The sequence below is a fragment of the Anopheles merus genome, chromosome X (genome assembly GCF_017562075.2).
Source record: "Anopheles merus strain MAF chromosome X, AmerM5.1, whole genome shotgun sequence".
Taxonomy (NCBI): Eukaryota; Metazoa; Arthropoda; class Insecta; order Diptera; family Culicidae; genus Anopheles; species Anopheles merus.
The window spans coordinates 13,308,085-13,328,523 of NC_054081.1; the positions used below are offsets into that span (position 1 = coordinate 13,308,085).

The 20,439-nt window shown below is 46.0% G+C and overlaps 2 protein-coding genes across 4 annotated transcripts in view; one reads left to right on the plus strand and one right to left on the minus strand.

Moving 5' to 3' along the window:
• Positions 1-20,439, minus strand: part of LOC121597901 — a 109,333-nt gene that overhangs the window by 62,759 nt on the left and 26,135 nt on the right. The gene's annotated exons all lie outside the window — the stretch shown is intronic.
• LOC121598106 lies at positions 15,409-20,097 on the plus strand. Of its 3 annotated transcripts, none has more exons than XM_041924751.1 (4): positions 15,409-15,522; positions 18,225-18,398; positions 18,468-18,795; positions 19,955-20,097. In XM_041924751.1, exons 3-4 carry the CDS (start codon positions 18,597-18,599, stop codon positions 20,095-20,097), a joined length of 342 nt encoding a protein of 113 aa, XP_041780685.1. In that variant the 5' UTR covers positions 15,409-15,522; positions 18,225-18,398; positions 18,468-18,596. The 3 variants fall into 3 exon arrangements, with proteins under 3 accessions (XP_041780685.1, XP_041780653.1, XP_041780768.1); XM_041924719.1 differs by having other exon boundaries at positions 18,225-18,370; XM_041924834.1 differs by having other exon boundaries at positions 18,230-18,370.

Below are 20,439 nucleotides of genomic sequence, written 5' to 3' on the forward strand. Positions count from 1 at the left end.
CAAGGCATGTGATTGTTTGCCCCGACTCCTGTTCCTCCATTGCCCGATGGAAGCTTGCCAGCGAAAGAATGAAAAAATAAAACATTCAGGAAAAACCGGACCAACAAAAAAAAAAAAAAAAAAAATCCCTACCACCGCAGAACAAGAAGAGATTTGATTTGATTAAACACGACGGAAACACCAGCAAACCATCCGCATTCCCTTCGCTCGCTACAACGCTCAACCCCATTGCCCGTTGCATGGTTTTACACGAGTTAAAGATGAGTCGCTTCATTCATTTGCGTGTACAACACGGGTTTTTCCCCGAACCTTCCCCGTGGGCAGCTCAGCCCTCATCGGTCGGCGTCGTGCCCATAATCGCATCCGCCTGAAGTTGCAGAAAGGTTAAAACACGGATGCATCATCGGGGAGCGGGTCGGCTAAAAGAATCTTTTCTGCCACTCCCCTCCCTCGCTTCAACCACCAACCTCACTGCCCTGCCCTGTCTCTTTGCCTCTCTACCCCAACATTCTGGTGGCGTTTTTCCCAGAGCATCAAAGAAATTCTGCACACTCCAAGTGTGAAGGTAAGCTCAACGTTGGTTGGGAGAGGGGGGGGGGGAATGTGTACGCTTTCCTTTTCGACACTCGTCTGTTTGTTTGATCAGGCCGGGGGAGCACATGGGTGTTCACCCCATTTCATTCATTCACCCCTCTTTAGCCATGGGCGGACCGCAGACATCCAGCACGTAGCAGTACACATTGCAACAGAAATTATCTTACTAAGCAGGGAAGCAGGAGTTGGAGGGGGAGTGAAAGTAATGAATTTTCCCCCACTTTGGGCGAAGTTTTGCCTGAGCGTTCAGAAATGGAAATTATTTATAAATTTCACCTTCATTCATGATAATTTTAATTGACGTCGAGCAGCCCGGACAGCCATCAATTGCATCTATATTCCCCCAAAAGTTTACCAGCGCGTGGGAAGGGGGGAGGAGTAGTGAGGAGCTGGCGAGAACGGCCACACGGCTGCGGCAGGAAAAATAGTGAGTTTGTAAATTAGTTGGCAACCACTACTGTTACAAGGAATATGATTTTGCGGGGCGAGTTTTTTATTATTATTTTATGTAACCCACGGAAAGAGAGAGAAAGGAAGGATGTGGTAGGGAGTAAAAAGATGGAAAGAAACAAACCAGTTCGTAGTAAATGGACAAAAAGTTTTGCGCTTTTTGAAAGCTGTCCCACAAAATGAAGCTCCATTCAATGCCGGTTTCAAGCATTTCGAGTTTTTGTGGCCAAAGTGTCGCTTTACACCCTTTGGAAAGGAAGTGGAGCCTTTTTCGGTCGCCATGATTTCGCCAGTGATCGCGTCGAATCAGTGGCGGGAAGTGCCAGGCCCTTCGCAGCGGAACCGGAAGTCTTTTGCTTTCACCGTGCGGTCCTCAGTCTGCACCAGCACCGAGAGAAATAAGACACAATCGCAAACTGGACCGCCGCAAAGAATGGCCTGCTGCCTCTGTCTACAGGAAAATGATCCACACAGAGAGAAAGAGAGAAATACAAAGAGAGAAGAGCATCTAGTTTTTTCGCGTTTTTTTATCTACAGCGCACAAATACATTGACTGATTTTTTAAACAAATATCTTTAAAGCCACGTGTTGGTAGAACTGAGCGAAACCATGACCATGGTAGAAATTGGTTTGAAAACATGACAGTCTGAAAAAAAAATGGCTTCCGAAGAAAAGTTTCTTCGAGGGCGTCGATTTGACCGAGCACACCAACACACCATCGGCAAAAAAATCAAACTGTCACTTAGATGCCCCCACATGGTTTTTGATTATAAAAAGACATATTTACGAGAGTCTGGAACAGCATTACCAAACACACTGAATGAAACAGAACAATTGGGCAAAGCAAATTAACCCATTTTACACATTGATGGAGAGCCACAATTAAGCAGACGCCTAACTCCCCCCGTAAACTGTAAACCCGTTTAAGAACACTATGCCCTGCGTGCGATTGTGTATATGCGTGTTTGCTTATGTTTGCCTTCGGTACCTCGTTCGGGTGGCGATTAATGAGGAAACTTTTGCGCTTCGCTTGGAGCCCCCAACCAAAAAGGATATCGTCCCTAAGTCCCGCTCACTCTCCTCCAGCGTTGACCTTTCTATGGGGGGAAGGAGGGGATGGTGCACTTTTGTTTTTCGAGTGTTTGATAAGCTCTCTAGAAACTCTTCACGGGTCTTTGTGACCGACAAAAAAAACCTGCCTGTAAAGTCATCGTTACACAAGCAGTGGTAAAGCTTCCTTCGGGGCAGTACAAATGGCAGCTGTCGTCTAGGGATTTGTCAACTTTTACACCGTACAGAGAAGCTGTTGAGATGACTGTACTTGGAGCTGATGGGGCGCGAAAGTCGAACCGTAATGCCGGGTTGTTTTTTTTTTTTTGCACGCAAAATTTGAAAATCACAACAATCAGATGCTATGACAAATCTGATCATGCATTAGGGATGCAAATAAACACTCTGCGGTTGCATACATTACGGCGATCGGTTGTGTGACCGCACAGTGCATACTTTAAGGCCGCGTGAATAATATTAGGATAATTGGTTTGCTATCCGCAGATACAAACAGTCTCACGAAATGCTTTTTATATTTTAAATATTTATTTTTATTTAAAATAAATAAATAAAAATATTTATTTTAACAGCAGATGAAACAAATCAGTACTTTTCCCCTTGGCCACTTTGGTCTCATTTATAGCATTGCATAACTTTAGGCACCCGTGTATCCCGTGCACAAAATTGCCTAATCGTTACAACCAAACTCCTGCAAGTATGCAATCTGTGGAACAAACCTATCATTTTAATTTGTGCATAGCGTAATGCAGCCATAAAGCAAAATGCATAAAGGGAAACAGCCCGGCAAGTTAACGCAGCTATGATGTACGCAAATCTAGACACTTTTGCTTAACATGTTAGTACTGCACTTAATAGTGATACTTATCACGAAAGCGAATGCCTACAAGAATTAAGATCTTTTATAAAAGTTTATAAATTTAAATTATTTAAAAAAAACATAGCATTGATTTTTTTAATGACGTAAATTAAGCAAAGAAGGGTACTAATACCCCCATAAGGATCGTAGTTTATTCAAACAGTTTCAAGTCGACTCATTAACATTAACCTGCATGTATGCAGTGCACGCAACAAAACGCCTGTTTAAGAGCACACTTCACTGTCTCGCAGACGCTTTCCGCCTGCAGCTATGTAACGTGCATCTTAAAATATACATTCTTAACAGTAATTTAACTTCCACGCGTGTTGCGCAATCCAAGCGAACAGTAAAGAAGCAAAAGTCAATCCCGTTTCATTTCACCTTTCATTTTTGCTTCTTTCATTATTTTCAATCTACTGTACAAACGGTCACGGTACTTTAAAAGGCCAAGAAAAGATCTCAAAATGTTCGATAGGCTGAGCAGGCTTCTTGTACAGTAATAAAAGCGCACATACACACGCATACACACACATACACTCTGCTTGCTTGCCCAACCAGCCACAACACCACACAATCCCTCTATTGTCCTTTCGCGCAGACACAACTTCTGCCAATTCCCCTTTGGCGTCGTGTATGTGTGGGTGTGTGTGCCGATCACAGCTGGAAGTCCATCTTTTTCTTGGAGTCTCTCTCTCCCTATGCATGCACACACACACATGACGAGTGCCACAGGCGTGTGTTTGACTTCCACTTCCATCAGCTCTTACTGCTTTGTGGACGGTTTGTTGTCCCGCGTGTGTTGTAAAACGGGGACACAACAATTCCAAAGCACACAGTGCCTTGCAGCACGTCCCTCCTAATCCTCCCATAAGCTGGCGGGTACAGGAACACCCACCCACCCACACAGAAACACACACACATATACACTCAGCCGCATCTCTGAGCCATTGAACGGTGAACGCAGAATTCCGGCAGACTCCAAAGAGTGCCGGGGGAAAATTGGATGGACACGAAAAACTTGAAAAGAAAAAAAAAACGATTCAGCATCGAAGCGGGATCGAGGGAGCGGTTGATTGTTGCAAACTGACAGCAGAACGCGCGCGTTCTCCACACTCTTGCGGCGGTTGCGGCTATCTTTTCGCTGCACAATTCGGTGAACGAAATGCATTTTGTAGCGGGTGGTGCACCATCCAGGAGGATCGCAATGTGTTTCCGCAGTTTCGTAAAGGTTCGTTCAACTTTCACCTCGTTACGCGGTAGCACTTTTGCAAAACCACACAACCACCAAGGGGAACGTTATACAATCTAGTGGAAAATTGAAGGGACAGTTGGATTTGATCGACATATAGAGATGCACAGAAAGAGAGCGCGCTTAAAACAGAGTGTAGCGTTGATCGAGTACGAACGTTGGGCTAAGGCCTAATGCAACAAAATATATTTAAAATTGAATTGAAATCAGAAAATTGAAAGAAAAAAATAAATAAATTGGACAGCTCTGTTAACGATCGTCTGCTTGAAGAGTGATTTAAGAACCACAAATTACAGCTTAGAAAGAGTGCAAAATTGCTAACTTTAACCGAACACGTTGGACAGAACACGTCGGACGCGACCCTATATTCACCACCAGCTCTTCCGCACGGAACGGGAGCGCAGTTCGAGGCACCTGGGCACTGTGGAACTGTTGCGAACTGTGCGCGATCTTTTCGACTGGTTTTTTTTTTTGCTGACCGGCGGGCAGGAACTAAAGCACCCTTCGGGTATCACTCTGTACGATACGGCACCGGACCGAAACGAACTATGGCGCTCGGCATGCGAAAACGCTCTGGTCGCAATCTAAGCGGAACGGATTAATCAAGAAGGACCGGGATGCCAGCGCGCCAGCACGAAGCGAGCTTGTTGCTTGTTGCTGTCCGCTGAAGCAGGATGCTGCTCTGCTCGTGCGCTCGGTCGGTTCGGTTTGTCTGCCCGATTTCCGACCGATCGGCCGTTCGGGTTCCGTGCACTATGGGTGAATTAGGTTGGAAAACTTGTGAAGAAGAACTATCTATTCATCTTACGATTACCTTACGCTCGTGAATTTCAACGTCAAGCCGTGTACATTGTCAACAGGTAAAAAAATGTACTGATCACAATAAGTTTTAAACAATACAGGATACCCCCGAGAAATGACTGTATTTGGGATCGAAAAAATGTAGTGGACAAAGTCGTATGTTTATCCAACTAGAATATCTGTCAATACAAAGCTCATAACCGAAATTTTAGAGTTTTTTTTTCTATGATATCTTGTATTTTATTTGAAGCAATGTTCGATAATGCTTTAATATTGGTCCAAAAGACGTCAAGATTGAGTAATAGGGGAATCTTCATAGATATGATGGTAACGGTTATCAGTAGGATATTAAAAAAAGAAAGTGTCAAAATCCAAAAAAGTCGTATCTGCAAATTATCGTAATTTGAGAGGTTCGTATCTCGAGGCTCGTTTGTAATTGCCAAAATAAACTTTACGGTCGAATTTCTCAATAAAAAAAACTGCAATAATTAAACATTGTAAAGTTTATTTGTCAATTGGTAACAGAAAATGTAATCCAGATTGGAATGTCTGATGAAGCTTCAATATTTTCAAATTGGAAATTCTGAAATCTTCATATAGAGTGGAACGCCGTTTATCTGGGCTCACCGGGACTTGATAACGCCCGAATATTCGAATAACACGGATGATGTTTTTTTACGACAAATTCTTGATTTTTTAAATTTGTGTTAAGTTTTTGTTAAACCAAGCTAGTTTTTATCATACAAGCTGCGTGTTTGTATAATGAAGATATTCGAAATGTATCATTAATTTTAGCGTTTTTAGCTACAACAATGTGCTATGAATTTTTTTTTTTCAAATATCCGCCTCAGCACTTTTGCATTGAACTGTCATTTCTCAACAACATGGCTATACAAACAGCCGGATAAAAGATACCCGGTAAACGAGGCCCTGCTGTATACGAATTATATGTATTAGAAGAATCGAAATAATTTTTAGCAATGATTATAATTGTTCTTGCAATGTGCAAGGGAATGGCAATCAAACACACGCCCGTGGCATCCGTTGTAAATAAATTTACAATTTTACGTCCAACGCATGTCCTACCGTGCTCGTATCTCCTTCACTGGCAACGATTTCGGAAGTCAAAAAGCTCCAGATAAGCGAAAGAACGATAGAGTGAGAGCGAGCGAACCATGCGAAATAGTATCCGCGCATTATCGCCTTTCTCGCCAAGATTGCTCTCTCTCTCGCTTGCTCCTTTGGCGCCGAATACGTGCGCGCGCGTGTCGAAAAACGTTATCAGATAACGGTGATGCACACAAACGGCGGTCTCTCGCGCGCTCTCTCTCTCTCGCACGCAGCAGCATCACTAGACTGAGATTCATCATCGTCCAACCCGTCCCGGTGTCGCGTGCGCCCGTGTGTCTCGCTCCCACGCTCATCGTTCCAGCTGACACGATTCGGGCGACCGTTCGGGTGCTGCCGTTGCCGCCCGAATGTCTGCAAAACCGCACGTGCACTTGCCTGCGGGACACACTCGTTAGTTAGTGCACACGGGAAGAGGGCGGTGTGGTTGGCAGAACACCAGAGGACAGTACTGTATGTGTGTGTGTGTGTGTGTGTGTCTGGGGGGAAGGGAAACAAAAACCCAGCGCGCCGTCTGTTTATATGAGACGCGACGCTACACCGTCTCTCTTTCTCTCTGTGTCCAATCCTAACAAGTGGTTTCATTTGCATTGTGTGTGTGCTTGGGGGATATTGCCCTCTGTTGCTACTATTATCCCCATTCCTCGCGTCTCTCTTTCTCGCTGTGGTCAAGTTGGGGATATCTCGTTTTGCCCAATTTTCAATTTCCCTCTAGGGAGATCTTTCTTCTTATCAGTCCACATGAAGAACGCCACTGTTCTCTCTCTCTGTCTCTTTGTCGTACTTTACACTTCCAGTAACACACTCACACACAGGCAATGTGTGCGTCTAAAACACATTCTCGCATGAAATCGCTGTACTCCCCCCGCACTCAGTACAGTTCGAACTTGTAACGTGTCGGTCAACGGCCGAGCGCTCTACCCGCTACACTATCAGCAGCCGTTGAGCGTACGCGGACTAGAAGCCGTTTTTATTCTGAAAACTTCTCACGGAAGCGTTAACCAGCAGCAGCCCAACGCACACTGTCGTTCTGGTTCCATCCATCTCTGCTCGAAGCAAACGGACCGACAAAGTTATTAGGGCGGTCGGTACGGCTGATCAACGGAAGGGTGTGTGCGGGCTTTGCGCCGCATTACTCAAATACCGGGGAGAATTCGGGCACATCCCGTCCTCGCCATGTCATCAACATCGTACTCGTACACCCACAAAACGCGGCTGTTGCTTGCCGGAAATGAACTGTAGCAGCATCGCTCCGCTCCGCTGACGAATGAATCGCTCCGCTGAGTCTCCTAGCACCCTTCCTTTCCGCTGTACGTCTCTCTCTTTCTCTCTCTCTCTCTTTAACGTGATCCATCCCTGTTCGATCTCTATCAATGCATAAGGGATGAGTGACATTTCGAAACCGATTCCAAAACGGAAGTTACTTGCTTTATTGCATATGGCACCCGCCGCCTGTTGCCAGGATCTCCGAGCTATCTCTACACAGCTTCCTTCTCCTTTCTGTCTGCTACCTGAACCCTTTGCCTGCAGCATCACGAGAGTCATTGACCGAATACAAAAACAACAACAACCTACTAAAATCTAACGAATGTCAACCAGAACATCTAGCAAAAAAAAAAAAAAAAAAAAAAAACGGATATGCATCCGGTTACGCGAGTCTCGATTCATGCGATTCACAATCGAGCATTCCCGTGATTCGTCGGTGCCACACTTTTTCCCATTTACAGCTCATTTCCCTGTGTCCCATCTGTCACACATACGCACACACACACAAACAATAAAAGCAAAAGCACGTCACACAAGCTTGAATTCAATTCAATCACCCAAAAATAGCTGGCGTGCCTTGATGCATGGCGGCCCGTGTACCGCAACAGCACGTTTGGTTCGTAAATTTTGAAAGCTCAATTTGGATGCTGGCCAGGCGAGCGGCGGGCAGGACAAAACCCGAGCGTTAGTTTATCTTTTTCTTCCGTAGTTCCGTAGTCCTCCCGCTTGCTGGCGGGGACTGCAACTGACAATCGTAACAGTCATGCAGCGCCCGATTTGCGCACCATCTGCTGTCGACGGCGCTGGTTGCTGCCGGGCGGCGGCTGTGAGGCCGGGGAAAAGGGGTCAGCAAAATTCCGCTGTAATTCCAGCACGTAGAGCCCCACATAATACCCGCCTACGTGTGTGGCTGATCCGATAGCTTCCTTTCCGAAGCATCACAAACATCGCCATCACCCACCAGCGCACCACCAGCAGGGCCAGCAGCCACTTGCAGTGCATTTAATATCCCTTTTTTTGCCTTTCCACAAACAAACCGCCACATTCCAAGCGAGTGTGAGAATGGGAGTGCCGAAAGGGTGAGAGAAAAAAAAAACAGCGCCCAACATCCACCAACCCGGCGGCAATCACGGTGGAGGGATTAGTGTCGAAAGCCGTCAGCCCGATGGTGGGAGCCATTGAACACGAAAGGAAAAAAGAAGACATCGAATGTAAATTGTGAATCGCAAAATATTTCCAAATCGGAAAAAAATGTTTGTAATGCTTCGCACGGATTGCTGTTGCGGTGTAGAGGGAAGGAGCGGGAGCAGCAGAAACAGCTCTAACATGCTTTTCTCGAGCGACCGATCGTATTGGAACGGGTTTTTTGCATTACCGTTTTCAATAGCTGCAGTACGAGAGCGGGTTTTTTTTTTAAATTTTATTTTTCTCCCATTTTCGCCCTTCACTCGCTTACCAACGCCGTAAAGAACATTTTCTGCCTTTCTACAACCAAACTATGAAGAAATACGACCACGTTTTCACGGTGGCATGGTTCAGAGAGGAAAAAAAGATAAACAAAGGGAGCAGAAAAAGGACAAAATCTTGATCGGGAAATATTCTCACAAACCGATAATGGAGCAGCACCTGTCGATAAAACTTATCGTGCGTGAATTTGATCCTGCACCCCGTCCTGCAGTGGTGGCGTTGCCTGGCGAGTTCTTATGCTACACGATCATTCCCGCAAATGGAACGCAACACCCGCACTCAAACACATAGCAATCGTGAGTGGAATTGTAAATTGGACCAGCCCCGACAGGACAGGCTACATTTGTCGGTGGTACGTCCCACCGCCGAGCCTGACAATCGAGAGCTGCAGCAGGCTCGCTCACCCTTTTTTTAACGCGCACCACTGCTCCCACACTTATCAATCGTCCAGCTGAACCCCGCTTCGGGGGGGGGGGGGGGGGATGAGATGCTTTATGGGAGGTTTGCGGCAGCTTCCCTAATACGTTATGAATATGCCCCGGGACCGGCATCATCCCGGGCATGCATAATGCAATAAAAATGGAAAGCAATTTCTATCCATCCCGATAAACAATAAAAGCAGGCGTACGTGTATGGGTGGATTAGGGCGGCTAGCGTGGCCAGTGGGTGATACGATGCTTCTGATTGGATCAAGCGTGGTTCACCGTTTGATGGTTGATGGTTAGCGATTATTGCATGGTTAGTGCGGTTAGGCAGGTAAACCGCATAGCAGGCGTATCATTTGGTGAAGAGTTTTTTTTTGGAAGTGGAAGGTGTTTGTTCCTGTGTGTGATCGGGATGTTGAGCTGCTGATAACAGATGAAGATCATGATAATCTTGAAATCAAGCTGCCTTTTCTTAAATATCATATCTAATCAGGATCTCCGATGTATCTAAATCCCATTTGAGGTTATCAATATCTCATTCCTAAGGAGACATTTTAGGAATGAGATACTAATTACTTCTTGTTTAAAGATCAATTTGGTCCTATTTTATTAGGATCCAATTCGATTCCAAGGATATATTACACCTCATTTTGATTATTAGGCTACTCAATATACAGTTCTTTCTCGCCAGCAGTTATTCCAACTGAGATCTGCAATTGTCCTCATGCAGGATATCCCCACACCAACAATATTAAAACTGACAAGATTATTCCCCAATATTATTGTTGAAGAATTATGGGAACATGTTGCGCATCATGTCAACCCTGGAGATCTCTTTTTATAAAGGGGGTTCGCCTCTCCATACAGTTTGATCGCGGTCCATAAATATTATCAGTCTACAAAAAAAAGATCTTCGAAGGAGAGTTCTTATTGTTATATCCAATAAAGCGATTCTATAACCTGTCCCAAAAGTCCCTCTGCAAAGGCCTGAGACCAGTATGAAGGTAAAAGAACCCATAATGAACTTCGTGTGCTAGTGAGTGTAAAGTGTTAGAATACTGATTTGTATGTTAGACAACTCCATTCCTCTCTCGTTCGACATCTCAGAGCTGCGCGAAGGATTTTATCAAACATTTGCATTCCATGATCCAAACGGACACCCGTAGTTGTCAAGCAATATTTCGTCAGATCAGAGCAATGAAAAGAGTTTTGTTTTACAGTTGTTACGAACAGAGTTGAGCGGCACTGACAGTGTAGGATGGCTAGAGCTATGCCATAGGTTTGAGAGATCGGAAGCGTGGAATATTAGCGAAGGATAATCGGCCAAAACGATAGAAAAAGTTTAGATGGAAACGGAATGGCGGTAAACCGAAATATTATAAATAGGAGCGAATGCTATACGAACGTTCTTTTCGGATCAAAACTCTGGGTAAATAGATTTTAATTTTGGCGCTCGCCTCAAGCTGCCTAAAATAAGTCTAAGGCTTGCAGAAATTTGAACAACATCCGAAAGCAGTTATAACAACAGTTGTACCAGTAAAGAAATGATTTTAAACTATACTATTGACAAGTTACGACAACCAAAATTGAAATACAAAAAGGAGGAATATAAATCACACATGCAAATACCTAGATGTCTTGGATGTAGAAAAGTATTACGGAAGTGCTTTCTTCAAAGTTTTCGTGAAACTAGAAAAGGTTCTCAATGGATAAAGTGTTGATAGCTAAAAATATGTTTCATCTAGCAACTTAGAGGCTTATAGCTTAAAGCTCTTAATATAAACCCACACTCAAAAGCATTGAAGATCTTGAAAAAATATCGTCAACTAATGGTATAGGATACCATATCGTTCAAACATATTTGAAGAAATATACAAAAGATAGACGCCAAGCCGCGCTTCACGTTGTTGTTTGCTACAAAAAACAAAATCAGATCTATTTCACAGCAGCGAGTGTAGATTCTCCAAAGAAAACTTTATATGACATTTAAGATTCTAAATTATCTTTCTCTATGAACCTTCTATAATATCGTTTTCATTTACGTTCGTTAAGAGTGGCTTTATATCACTTTTTTCCGTTGAACTTAGATAATTGGTATTAGTAACGGTTTTTTATCCCGTCCCAGGTGGTCCTGTGTTATAGCCGTCCACTCGTATGACTTAATAAAATGCTCGTCTTGGGTTCATACTTCATATTCATTCTCGAAAGCCGAAACAGGTCAGCATTACCGCATAGTTTATTGTAACTGATCAAACATTATTATATAGTAATAATCCTATCAAATTCCGAGCATAATTTCTGCGAGGTGACAGTATAACATCCAATGAGTCATCTAACATAATGAGGAAGGCCAAATTTGCTGGGAACATCTTGCATTTCAAGTGTCTCCGAGTAAAGTTGCCTGTCCGAGTTTGAGTACTCTATGTGCGTACTTCACATCGATGCACAAAACCAGCTCGTAATCATCCCAATCTTCTTCCCCAATATGCCCTAAACCACACACACACACACTGGCAGAACGAAATCACCAGGCAAACTGTGTAGCGCGGCAACTAGCCCGCGCGTGCCCCCAGCACATTGACGTGTGCCGCTCAACGAGCCACACAGAAAGGTGTAAAGATTTCATAACGAGTGAAGGGTGTTGAACGCGAGCCTGCGTATGTGTGCGAGAGTGCGCACATGGGGCGCCAACCGGGAGGCTACCGTAGCGTTTCGCAATCCAGTAAGCAGAGATCTCGAGCCACGGTTCCGCCATCCCGAGCGCGACCACTCCGCGGTGCTGTGCTCCAAACAGCCAATTAGCACGCAAATTTCGAACGGAGAGCACCCACTTCACACTTTGTTTCACACACCAGTGCAGCCGGTCCCGTTATGTTCCATTTTTCTTGCAAATGTCTTCAGTTGGAAATGGAGGGGGGAGAGCGAGATGTTTGCTGGACTCGTTTATCGCCGGTACACCTTAGGTCGGTGTGTGGTATAGTTCCGCTCAGCGCTCAACATACAGCAAACGGGAAGCCAAACTGGACCACCATTTGAGCGAAGCCGAGGACGAAAAGAACCAAAAGCGAAAAGAACCCACATCCGGTGACGTCTGCAAATGACCGCTCGCGCTTATTGCGCGTCGTTTTACCGGAAACTAATGTGTAAAGTACTGCCAGCAACTCACATACACACGCACACACCTACGACCACTACATTCACGCTGAGCAGTGAAAAGGGAAAGGAAAATGGATCCCACAGGTAAGAGTCAATTAACGATGGATTAATAAGCGAGCTCACTTGCTGACTGTGATCATTTGGGGGAAATGGCTAACCTACACACACAAACACAGACACATACACCTTGAGGAAGGCAATTCTATAGCTTTTGCCTGTTCTTTTTTGGCCCATTGGGCCATAGATCTTTAGCCGGCTTTTCCACACCAATTGCCCAAATAAGGCTGGGTGGAGGGCGATCAAACAGAGCAGCTGGAATTAGTGCTGAGGATATTTTTGGGATCGTGCTCCAGCGTGTAGCTCTGAGGACCCTTTCAATGGAAGGAAGCTCTGAGGAAAAAAAACACAGTTTGTGTTCATTCCTCAACGAAGAAAAAAAATACAGTTAAAAGTTACATCGCTTAAGGTGCACCAGGCTCTGGTAAGTCACCCAGCAAGTCCTGCTATTTCCATTCCTTGCACTAGGGCGCACGGAAGAAGCGAGGCAGAACTAAGAACTAACTTTTTTTGTTGTTGCTTCCGCTGCTGCTGCTGTTTTTTTTTCCTCAAACAGCGCTACACAGTGAGAGAGCTGTTCGACTTGTGCTTTAATTTGTTCTTCCCTTTTTTATGCCACTTTCCTTTCTTACTAGCACGCACACACATACACACGCGCACCACAGCCAAAGAAACTAAAGTTCAGTTCGCCGTAACAAGAAAACGTACTTTCCGATTTCGCTTGAGGATTTTTAGCACCACCGTGCTCTCTTCTACTCTCTCTTTCTCTTTCTCTTTCATTTGCTTCCTCATTTGTAGGGCGCTGCTTCAAGGAGGCAACTTCCGTCGTTCACGAGGAGTCAGTTAAGTTTCCGGTATGCACACACACACACAGTACTTGCCAACCGGTACATAATGCCCATGGCTAGGAGGGACCCAACGAGATGAAGGAAGTTGGCAGTTATAGTAGCACACAGAGGCACAGCCACAGTTCGTCTTCTGGGTGCTTTTGCGCTTGTTACTGGCACCCGCCGAAGACTTTGCCAGTAAACATTGGCATCATCTTCCAGGCACTTGGAGTTTTCTGCTTCCTTGCCGGGCACACTTGCCACTACTTTGAGGGGTTAGAAGAAGAAAAAACACACACACCCACCCAGAATCACCCGTAAGCGAACTGCACCGAATTGCAGCTCGCGACTCGTCTGCGGGCGGATTAGATCGGCTTAGCGAAATTGAGTCGTGGAAATTAAACTAGACGCCACCGCTTTGGCAATGAAACATTCAGGGTAAAGAAATGAAAATCCTTGCAACGAACACCGGCGGAGCAAAATGGGACTAAAGGCGTTGGACCTTAATTCCTCTCCACTACCGAGCGACGTGTGCTTTGCCGAAAATGTTGTAAAAATAAAGGATGCTAGGAAACAACTTTAATGCGATTTATAGTTGCCGATTACCACGCACTTTGCTACGTCACTCAATAAACTCAAACGCTGTATTTGTTTTCCTCCATGATGTTGAATGGTGGAGAAAGTTCTCGGCATCTGCCCTGCAACTCATCTCATCAGCGGGATGATGATGGGCCGTGAAGAACGACACCCACGTTCGAGCGAGCGCGTGTCGTTTCGTTGCACCTCGTTAGGCGCACATCAGGTGCGAGTACCCATCCGCAATTTGTCTCGTTACGACACCGATGAGTCATCCTCAACCCCGAGGATACATTGCCTGGACGTACGGCTTCCAACGCCCCCCCCCCCCCCTCTGACCGCTCCTCGAACGCGTGATAATGTTATGCAAAAAGCTTTTCATGCAGTTGGAGTATATCGCGGCAAGAAGTTGCCGTCCATCTTAAAACAAAAACCACTCCCCATGAAGCGGATAGGAAGTGTGGGAGTGTGTTGCTAGGAGAATTGAAACCCTAACGGCGGAAAAGCTTGTGACGAGTAATGGAAGAAAAATGTGTGTGTGTGTGTGTGTGTGTGTGTGTGTGCTGGCAGTTCCTCCTGCTCACCTTTTTCACTGCAAACCGTACTTCCATCTTGAAGAAGGTCTACAGTTTTCTAGGCTTTGTGTGGTGTACCAGGTACTGCCCAGCTGGGACAGGGAGGACACACTGGTGTACTTGAGAAAGGTCGCGTCACTCACACACACACACACACACACACACACACACACACACACACACACACACACAAACACACACACACACAGCCCAGAAGTGTCCGGAGAGCTTTCGATGCCTCCTTGGCAACTGCCTCGGGGGAACCAGTGCGGCAGTGTGACATATGTAATCCGATTACGTAAGAGGATTAAAGTGAGCTGAGGTATGACGATGTCATCGTTGTCGCTGTCGTCGTCGTCAGCGTCCACCAGCACCGCACTCTCGGGGCAGTGTTGTATTGGGCGTTGTAAAGATCGGATCCTTTACCTTCCGGAGCATGTCACCATCCCCCCCCCCCTCCCCTCCCTTCAAGAAGAACAACCATATGGGAATGCCGGCTCAAGTTCACCGCAATCATACCAACGACACACGCACGCACCCGCAAAGTGGATGCATATATATATTGATGCTCTCAGTGTCCCCACGTATCTTTCTACTGCTCGGGTATTGTGGCCACTCGAAAGGATGCCATTTTCCTACGCTGCATTTGAGCGAGGAACACCCACACTGGAAAGTAGGCTTTACAATGGCTTCCCCCCTTCTTGTCCTATCCATTTCAATGTTTCTATTTGTGACACCCGCACTTGAAGGGTGTCTACCGCTTAAATAGGGTCCATACCCTCTTATGACCCCACTCGTTTTTCCACTCCTGGCATGAGATCATCTCGTTAAGGCAGGCCGGCCGACAGTCTCGAGTGTAGAGCGCACAACAGAGGTGAATTGTGCAGCCAGTGCACACACGTCCGCCCGCGGCAAGTGTTTTCGGGCGGCTCAGTTCTCCACCGGCCGGCATCTTGACTGGACGTCCAGCACACGACGGCAAGCGTACGGCGGCGTGCGTCTCCGCTGTGCCAGGGAAAGGAGTGTGAGTGACAATTAACATCTTAATTTAATCACCGAGCGCGAAAGCGTTCCGGGATTCGGTATCGAACGTTCGGAGCGTTGTGATAGCTTGGTAGATGTTGGGTAGATTGAAACAAACACACGTTGCGTATCCCTGCAAAACAAGCCAGAATGTGAAACACTGTGCTCGAATAACGAAATCTGTCGCGTGTGCTACTTACGAGCGGCGAGAACATCTGCACCATCAACCGTACATTTTCAATCACTAGCTGCTAAAACGGACTAACGGAAGAGATGGTTCCGTGGTAATGCTGTTAAATGCCCAGCTTTACAACATTCTAGTAGTCGGTTCAATTCTCGGCTGCAACCGCGTCTGATACTTAATGTCGTCTGATACGTAAGATACTTAACTAGTCCTGCTATGAGTGAGCCTCAATTTACCTGACAGAAAATCACAATCGTTTCACGAAATTTGAAGAAGAGGAAGAAAAGCTGCTATTCTAATTGTGGTAAAACCAGTAATAGAATCGTTTTTCTGTTTTTTTCTGTTCTGCATGTTGAGATTTGATGTGCACCCACAGAGCTTCTTTGCCTTAAATTCCCATTTTGCTTACCTGAAATGAGAAGAAATTGATATAAACAAATCATTTGTAAAAGTCTACTTGATAGTTTTTTTTAAATAAATTTAAAAAAAATGCAAAACTGTGTCTTGTCAGTGTTGCTATACTTTTTGATGGAGAAGTGAAGTATGAAATTCTCTTAAAGTGTGTTTCAATTATTTCCAGCTAGTTTGGTTTGTTGATCATCCAGTAGTACCCTTCCCTTCTCGTAGAAGAAGTCTTTACATACCCTAAAATGGTCAGAGTTGGACGTCCTTTTTACATCCCCAAATTTTTCTCTCTATCTCTCCGATTTACATGCCAACCCAAGGACCCTCGAAAGTGTGACGAGAATAGGAAGATGATGAAGTTATATCGAAAGCGTACATGCATATGCGTAGCGAAATGGAACAACAAAACAGATATATTGACACAAAGGGAGAGAGAGAGAGAGAGAGAGAGAAAAAAGAGACAGAGAAACATCGAGTTGGAAAGCAAAAATATGACCGGAAACCGGAAGCTTCGAGACAGCAGACAGTTGAAAATCCGCGCCAACTGCGTTGTTTACTTCTACCAACATAGCTGCTGCCGCTGCTTTGGTTTGGTTAAAAACTTTATTTTATTCCACTTCTTTAGCGTGGGACTACAGTAAATATGAAGCGGGCGAGGAAGCGGGAAGGCTCTGGGGGCCCTATTTAGCCATCGGGTTGCCCATCCATCCCCTTTTTCCCCCGAGTGTGAATAAATAAACATAAAATCCGGACCACCAGCCCCACCGGCGGGCGCGAGAATCAGTCTGCCCGCGAAAACAAGCGCGACCTTCCCGTCCATCCCCCCTTCCTCGCCCTGTGAACCTACGCCGGTGAATGGAGATCATGAGAAAAAGGGTGAGAGCAGTTGGAGCAGTGTGTGTTTGGAAATGGTGCGTCGTTATCATTGCCCAAACACAGCAGCTCCATGTTCACATAAAACCCGTTTTTGGTTTGTGTACTCCTCCCCACCCTTCCACCTCCAATACACACAATCCTCGGTCGCCCTTCGCCGGCCCATTGTGTCTCGGTGTGTCCGGAGGGAAAATGATTGATTAAATTTTTGCCCCAACGAGGGGATGCCATACACTCCAGTGCCGGGACCTCGGCGGGCACAGCCGCTTCTGTGCATGTGTCACACGATAGCGATTATTGTGTGGACGCTGTGTGGGGCGGGAAGGTTCGCAAAACACCCGGCATTGGGAACTAGAGACAAACGCCTTTTTCGATGTCGCTGCTGGGCCGGGAGTGGGGGATGGGGTTGAAATTGGGGAGTATACGAGGGGAGATCTCGGGCGCTCGTTGGTATTTCCTACATGTGTAGCTTGAAGCTTCCGAACTGCCATCGACATTGGAAAATCTGTTTTGCTATTTTGTTGGCTACCGATCAGTGATAGATAACTGGCAATCTGCACTAGTGATGTGTTCTTTGGAGCGTACGTACGACTCCTATCCGACACTGGTTAACGTTAGTCTGATTCCGAATCCGGCATAATTGTAACCAGTAGTTCCTCCTGGAGTTGAAGTCTTCCGAAGTCTTGGAGTATTTGGAGTTTAAGTATCCGGAGTTGGAATCATGCAAAGTAGGAGTCAACGAGAATTGGAGTCAACCGGAGTTAGCCGAAATCAGAATCGAACTGAGAACGCAGTCACTCGGAGTTGTTCAGTAACGGGCTGGCATTTTTTTTTTGTCTTTTGTCCTGACAACTGTGACTTCCGTCGATTTCGGCCGACTCCGACCCTGGATGACTCCAACTTCAACTACAGACGACTCCGACTTCAACTCCGGACTCTGACTATGGAAGACTCCAACTCCGGACGACTCCGACTCCGGCCGACTCTGAACGACTCTGACTCCGGATGACTCCGAGTCCTTCTCCGGGTGACTTCGACTCCGGAACTTAACGCAGAATTAATCTGCACCACGGGATGGGACTGCACCGAGGAAGATGGCTTCCTAAACTTATGTTCTCTCTTTCTTTATCCCTATCGCAAAACCTTGATTGCTGCTGAATATCCCAAACAGGTCGATGTTTTCTGTTTTACTAATTTTTGCTTTTTTTCATGTATTTGTTTTTGTGTCTGTTTTCCTGCAGCATAGAAGAGTGACAAATAAAGGCGGACGGGAACACCCATACACTCACTACTCCCATCCACTAAAGCGTTCAGGTGGCGTGCGCACTACAACAGTAAATTTGTCTCCGGACCTGCCTTCACTATGCATTCAGCAGCTCCCTAAGCTGTAAGTGTGTATGTGTGTATGTGTGTATGTGAGTGTCTTTATGAGTATTTCTAAGGGCCCGGAGGGTCTGTTACAAGTCGTCTCGATTCTCCTCCAGCCCCCGACCGCGACGACACTAGCAAACACAAACAAAAACAACCGGGTGGCGGAAGGTACAAAGGCAACCACAGGCATCGGTGCGGCGGGGTAGCAGTGCGGTGCAAAAGCGAAAGCGGCGGTTACGACTATGCCACCGGCAGCGTCGTCCGGACGGCGGGGCAATGGGACGGCGGCACCAGGGCACCAGCAGCGCAAGGGCAAGGGAGGTGGCGGTGGCAGCGGCGGCACGGTCGTGAAGGGTGAGGGTTCTGGCGCTGCCCGGGCGCCCCAGGACCCGGACGAGGATACCAATGCCGGCTTCGGGAAGTATTTAAGATCGCAGGAAGGTGAGTGGAGAGAGAGGCGTTGCGAACAAAAGGGAATGGGCGCGGGGGCTGGAGTGTTGAGCTGAACGTGGAACTATTGATTGGATTTCGCCCATCCATCCACGCGACACCATTGACGTCGTCATCGTGATATCCGCCCAACAATGCCGGACGCTCCAGGCAACAGCTTCTTCAAGACACCGCCGCAGCCCGCAAGTGTGCGGGCGGTCGGCGGTCTGGTGGGGTGTTTCGGCGGTGGAGAAAGCAATGCGAATGTGACGTAGGAGGCTGGTGGATGGGGTGGGAAGGGGGGCAAAAAGGAAGGATGGAATCCAATCAAAGAGCTCCAAGAATGAGAGAACTCAATCCGTGCGGGAACGGCAGGATCGGCTCCAGAAATCTAAACGTTAGTGCAAAATGCATTGACCGTTGTGTGGTTTGTACACGGGAAGGAAGCCATTTTGTTATCCTCCGGATTGAAAAATACGGCCTTGCCTTTTTTGTGTGTTGCTTTTGAAGGAAACGAATAAAACGACTCTGACGGATCCGGAATCCGGGAGATGCAGTCAAAATTCTTAGCGAGCAGCACCTGCCATTCCAACAGCATAGACAAATGGAGGTTTGAGCTTTTTGAAAACAAAGCGACTAAAAAAACGATACATTTTGCAATGCGGATAGTTAGGCAGCCGAAGCGTACTGTCGAATTATTGGGTGGGATTTCCCAAAGGGTGGTAAATCATTTTGGCGCTCTAGATTGACAGCAATAGCGCATGTTGCTAAATAGCATAGTTTTGTTATGCAGATTGCCTACTTTTTGGTTCCTATTATGTTGCATTGCTATCAGTTGGGATTGTTTTAACAGTTTTATTAAGTTTTGCTTATTCTAAGGTAAATAGCAAATAGAAACGAAGGAAAATTCCATAATAAGCTCCTTTTTAACTGCAGGATGCCTGCATTTAGGCGCAGTTTGTCCAATTTTATTATTTCGTTCATGGATCTCCCTGGAGATCAGCATAAAATCGATTGATTTAAAAAATTATATTCAAATCAATGTACCATCAATGTACATGTACCATAAACAACAGTATGTAAGCAACGCTAAACATATTTTTTCTTCAACCCCTTGATATACAATGCTGTATCTCTTTTTCTCTCTATTGCTTTCCTTCTTCCCCTGCAGGAATAGAAATGATGAAGCTGTTCGTGATCGCTAACACGATTGTGGTGTTTGTTACGATGGCCTGGCCCCAGATGCAACAGTCTTACCGCATTTTGCGCTCGCTTCTGTTCAGCGACGAGGACGACGATGCTGGCGAGCTCTAAAGAGGTGTGAAGTATTGTGTGCAGAGTGTTTCTGTGGTGTGCCCGCGCTGTGCAAACTTTGAGAATTAAAAAAAAGAACAATTTTGCTCTTCCCGGTGCCATTAAACAAGCTACCGTGGCACGTGGCAAAACTAAAATAAAGAGATAAAGACAGAGGGAGAGGAAAAGACACGACTAGAAAAAGAAAAAAGCAAAGCAAAAGGTAAACTCTAATCTCCATCATAAATATAGTAAGGCTCTGGCCACGGGTCGCCGCACCATGCTGCTGCTTGCCTTTCGCAGCTTCTTCTTCATCGCCGTCATCCTCGGCTACAGTACCGGCATCTGGCGACTGATTAACGA

Coding starts and splice junctions, on each gene's coding strand:
- LOC121598106 (XM_041924751.1), top strand. CDS start 18,597: ATGCCACCGGCAGCGTCGTCCGGACGGCGGGGCAATGGGACGGCGGCA. Junction 18,796..19,954: donor GTATTTAAGATCGCAGGAAG/GTGAGTGGAGAG, acceptor CTTCCCCTGCAG/GAATAGAAATGATGAAGCTG.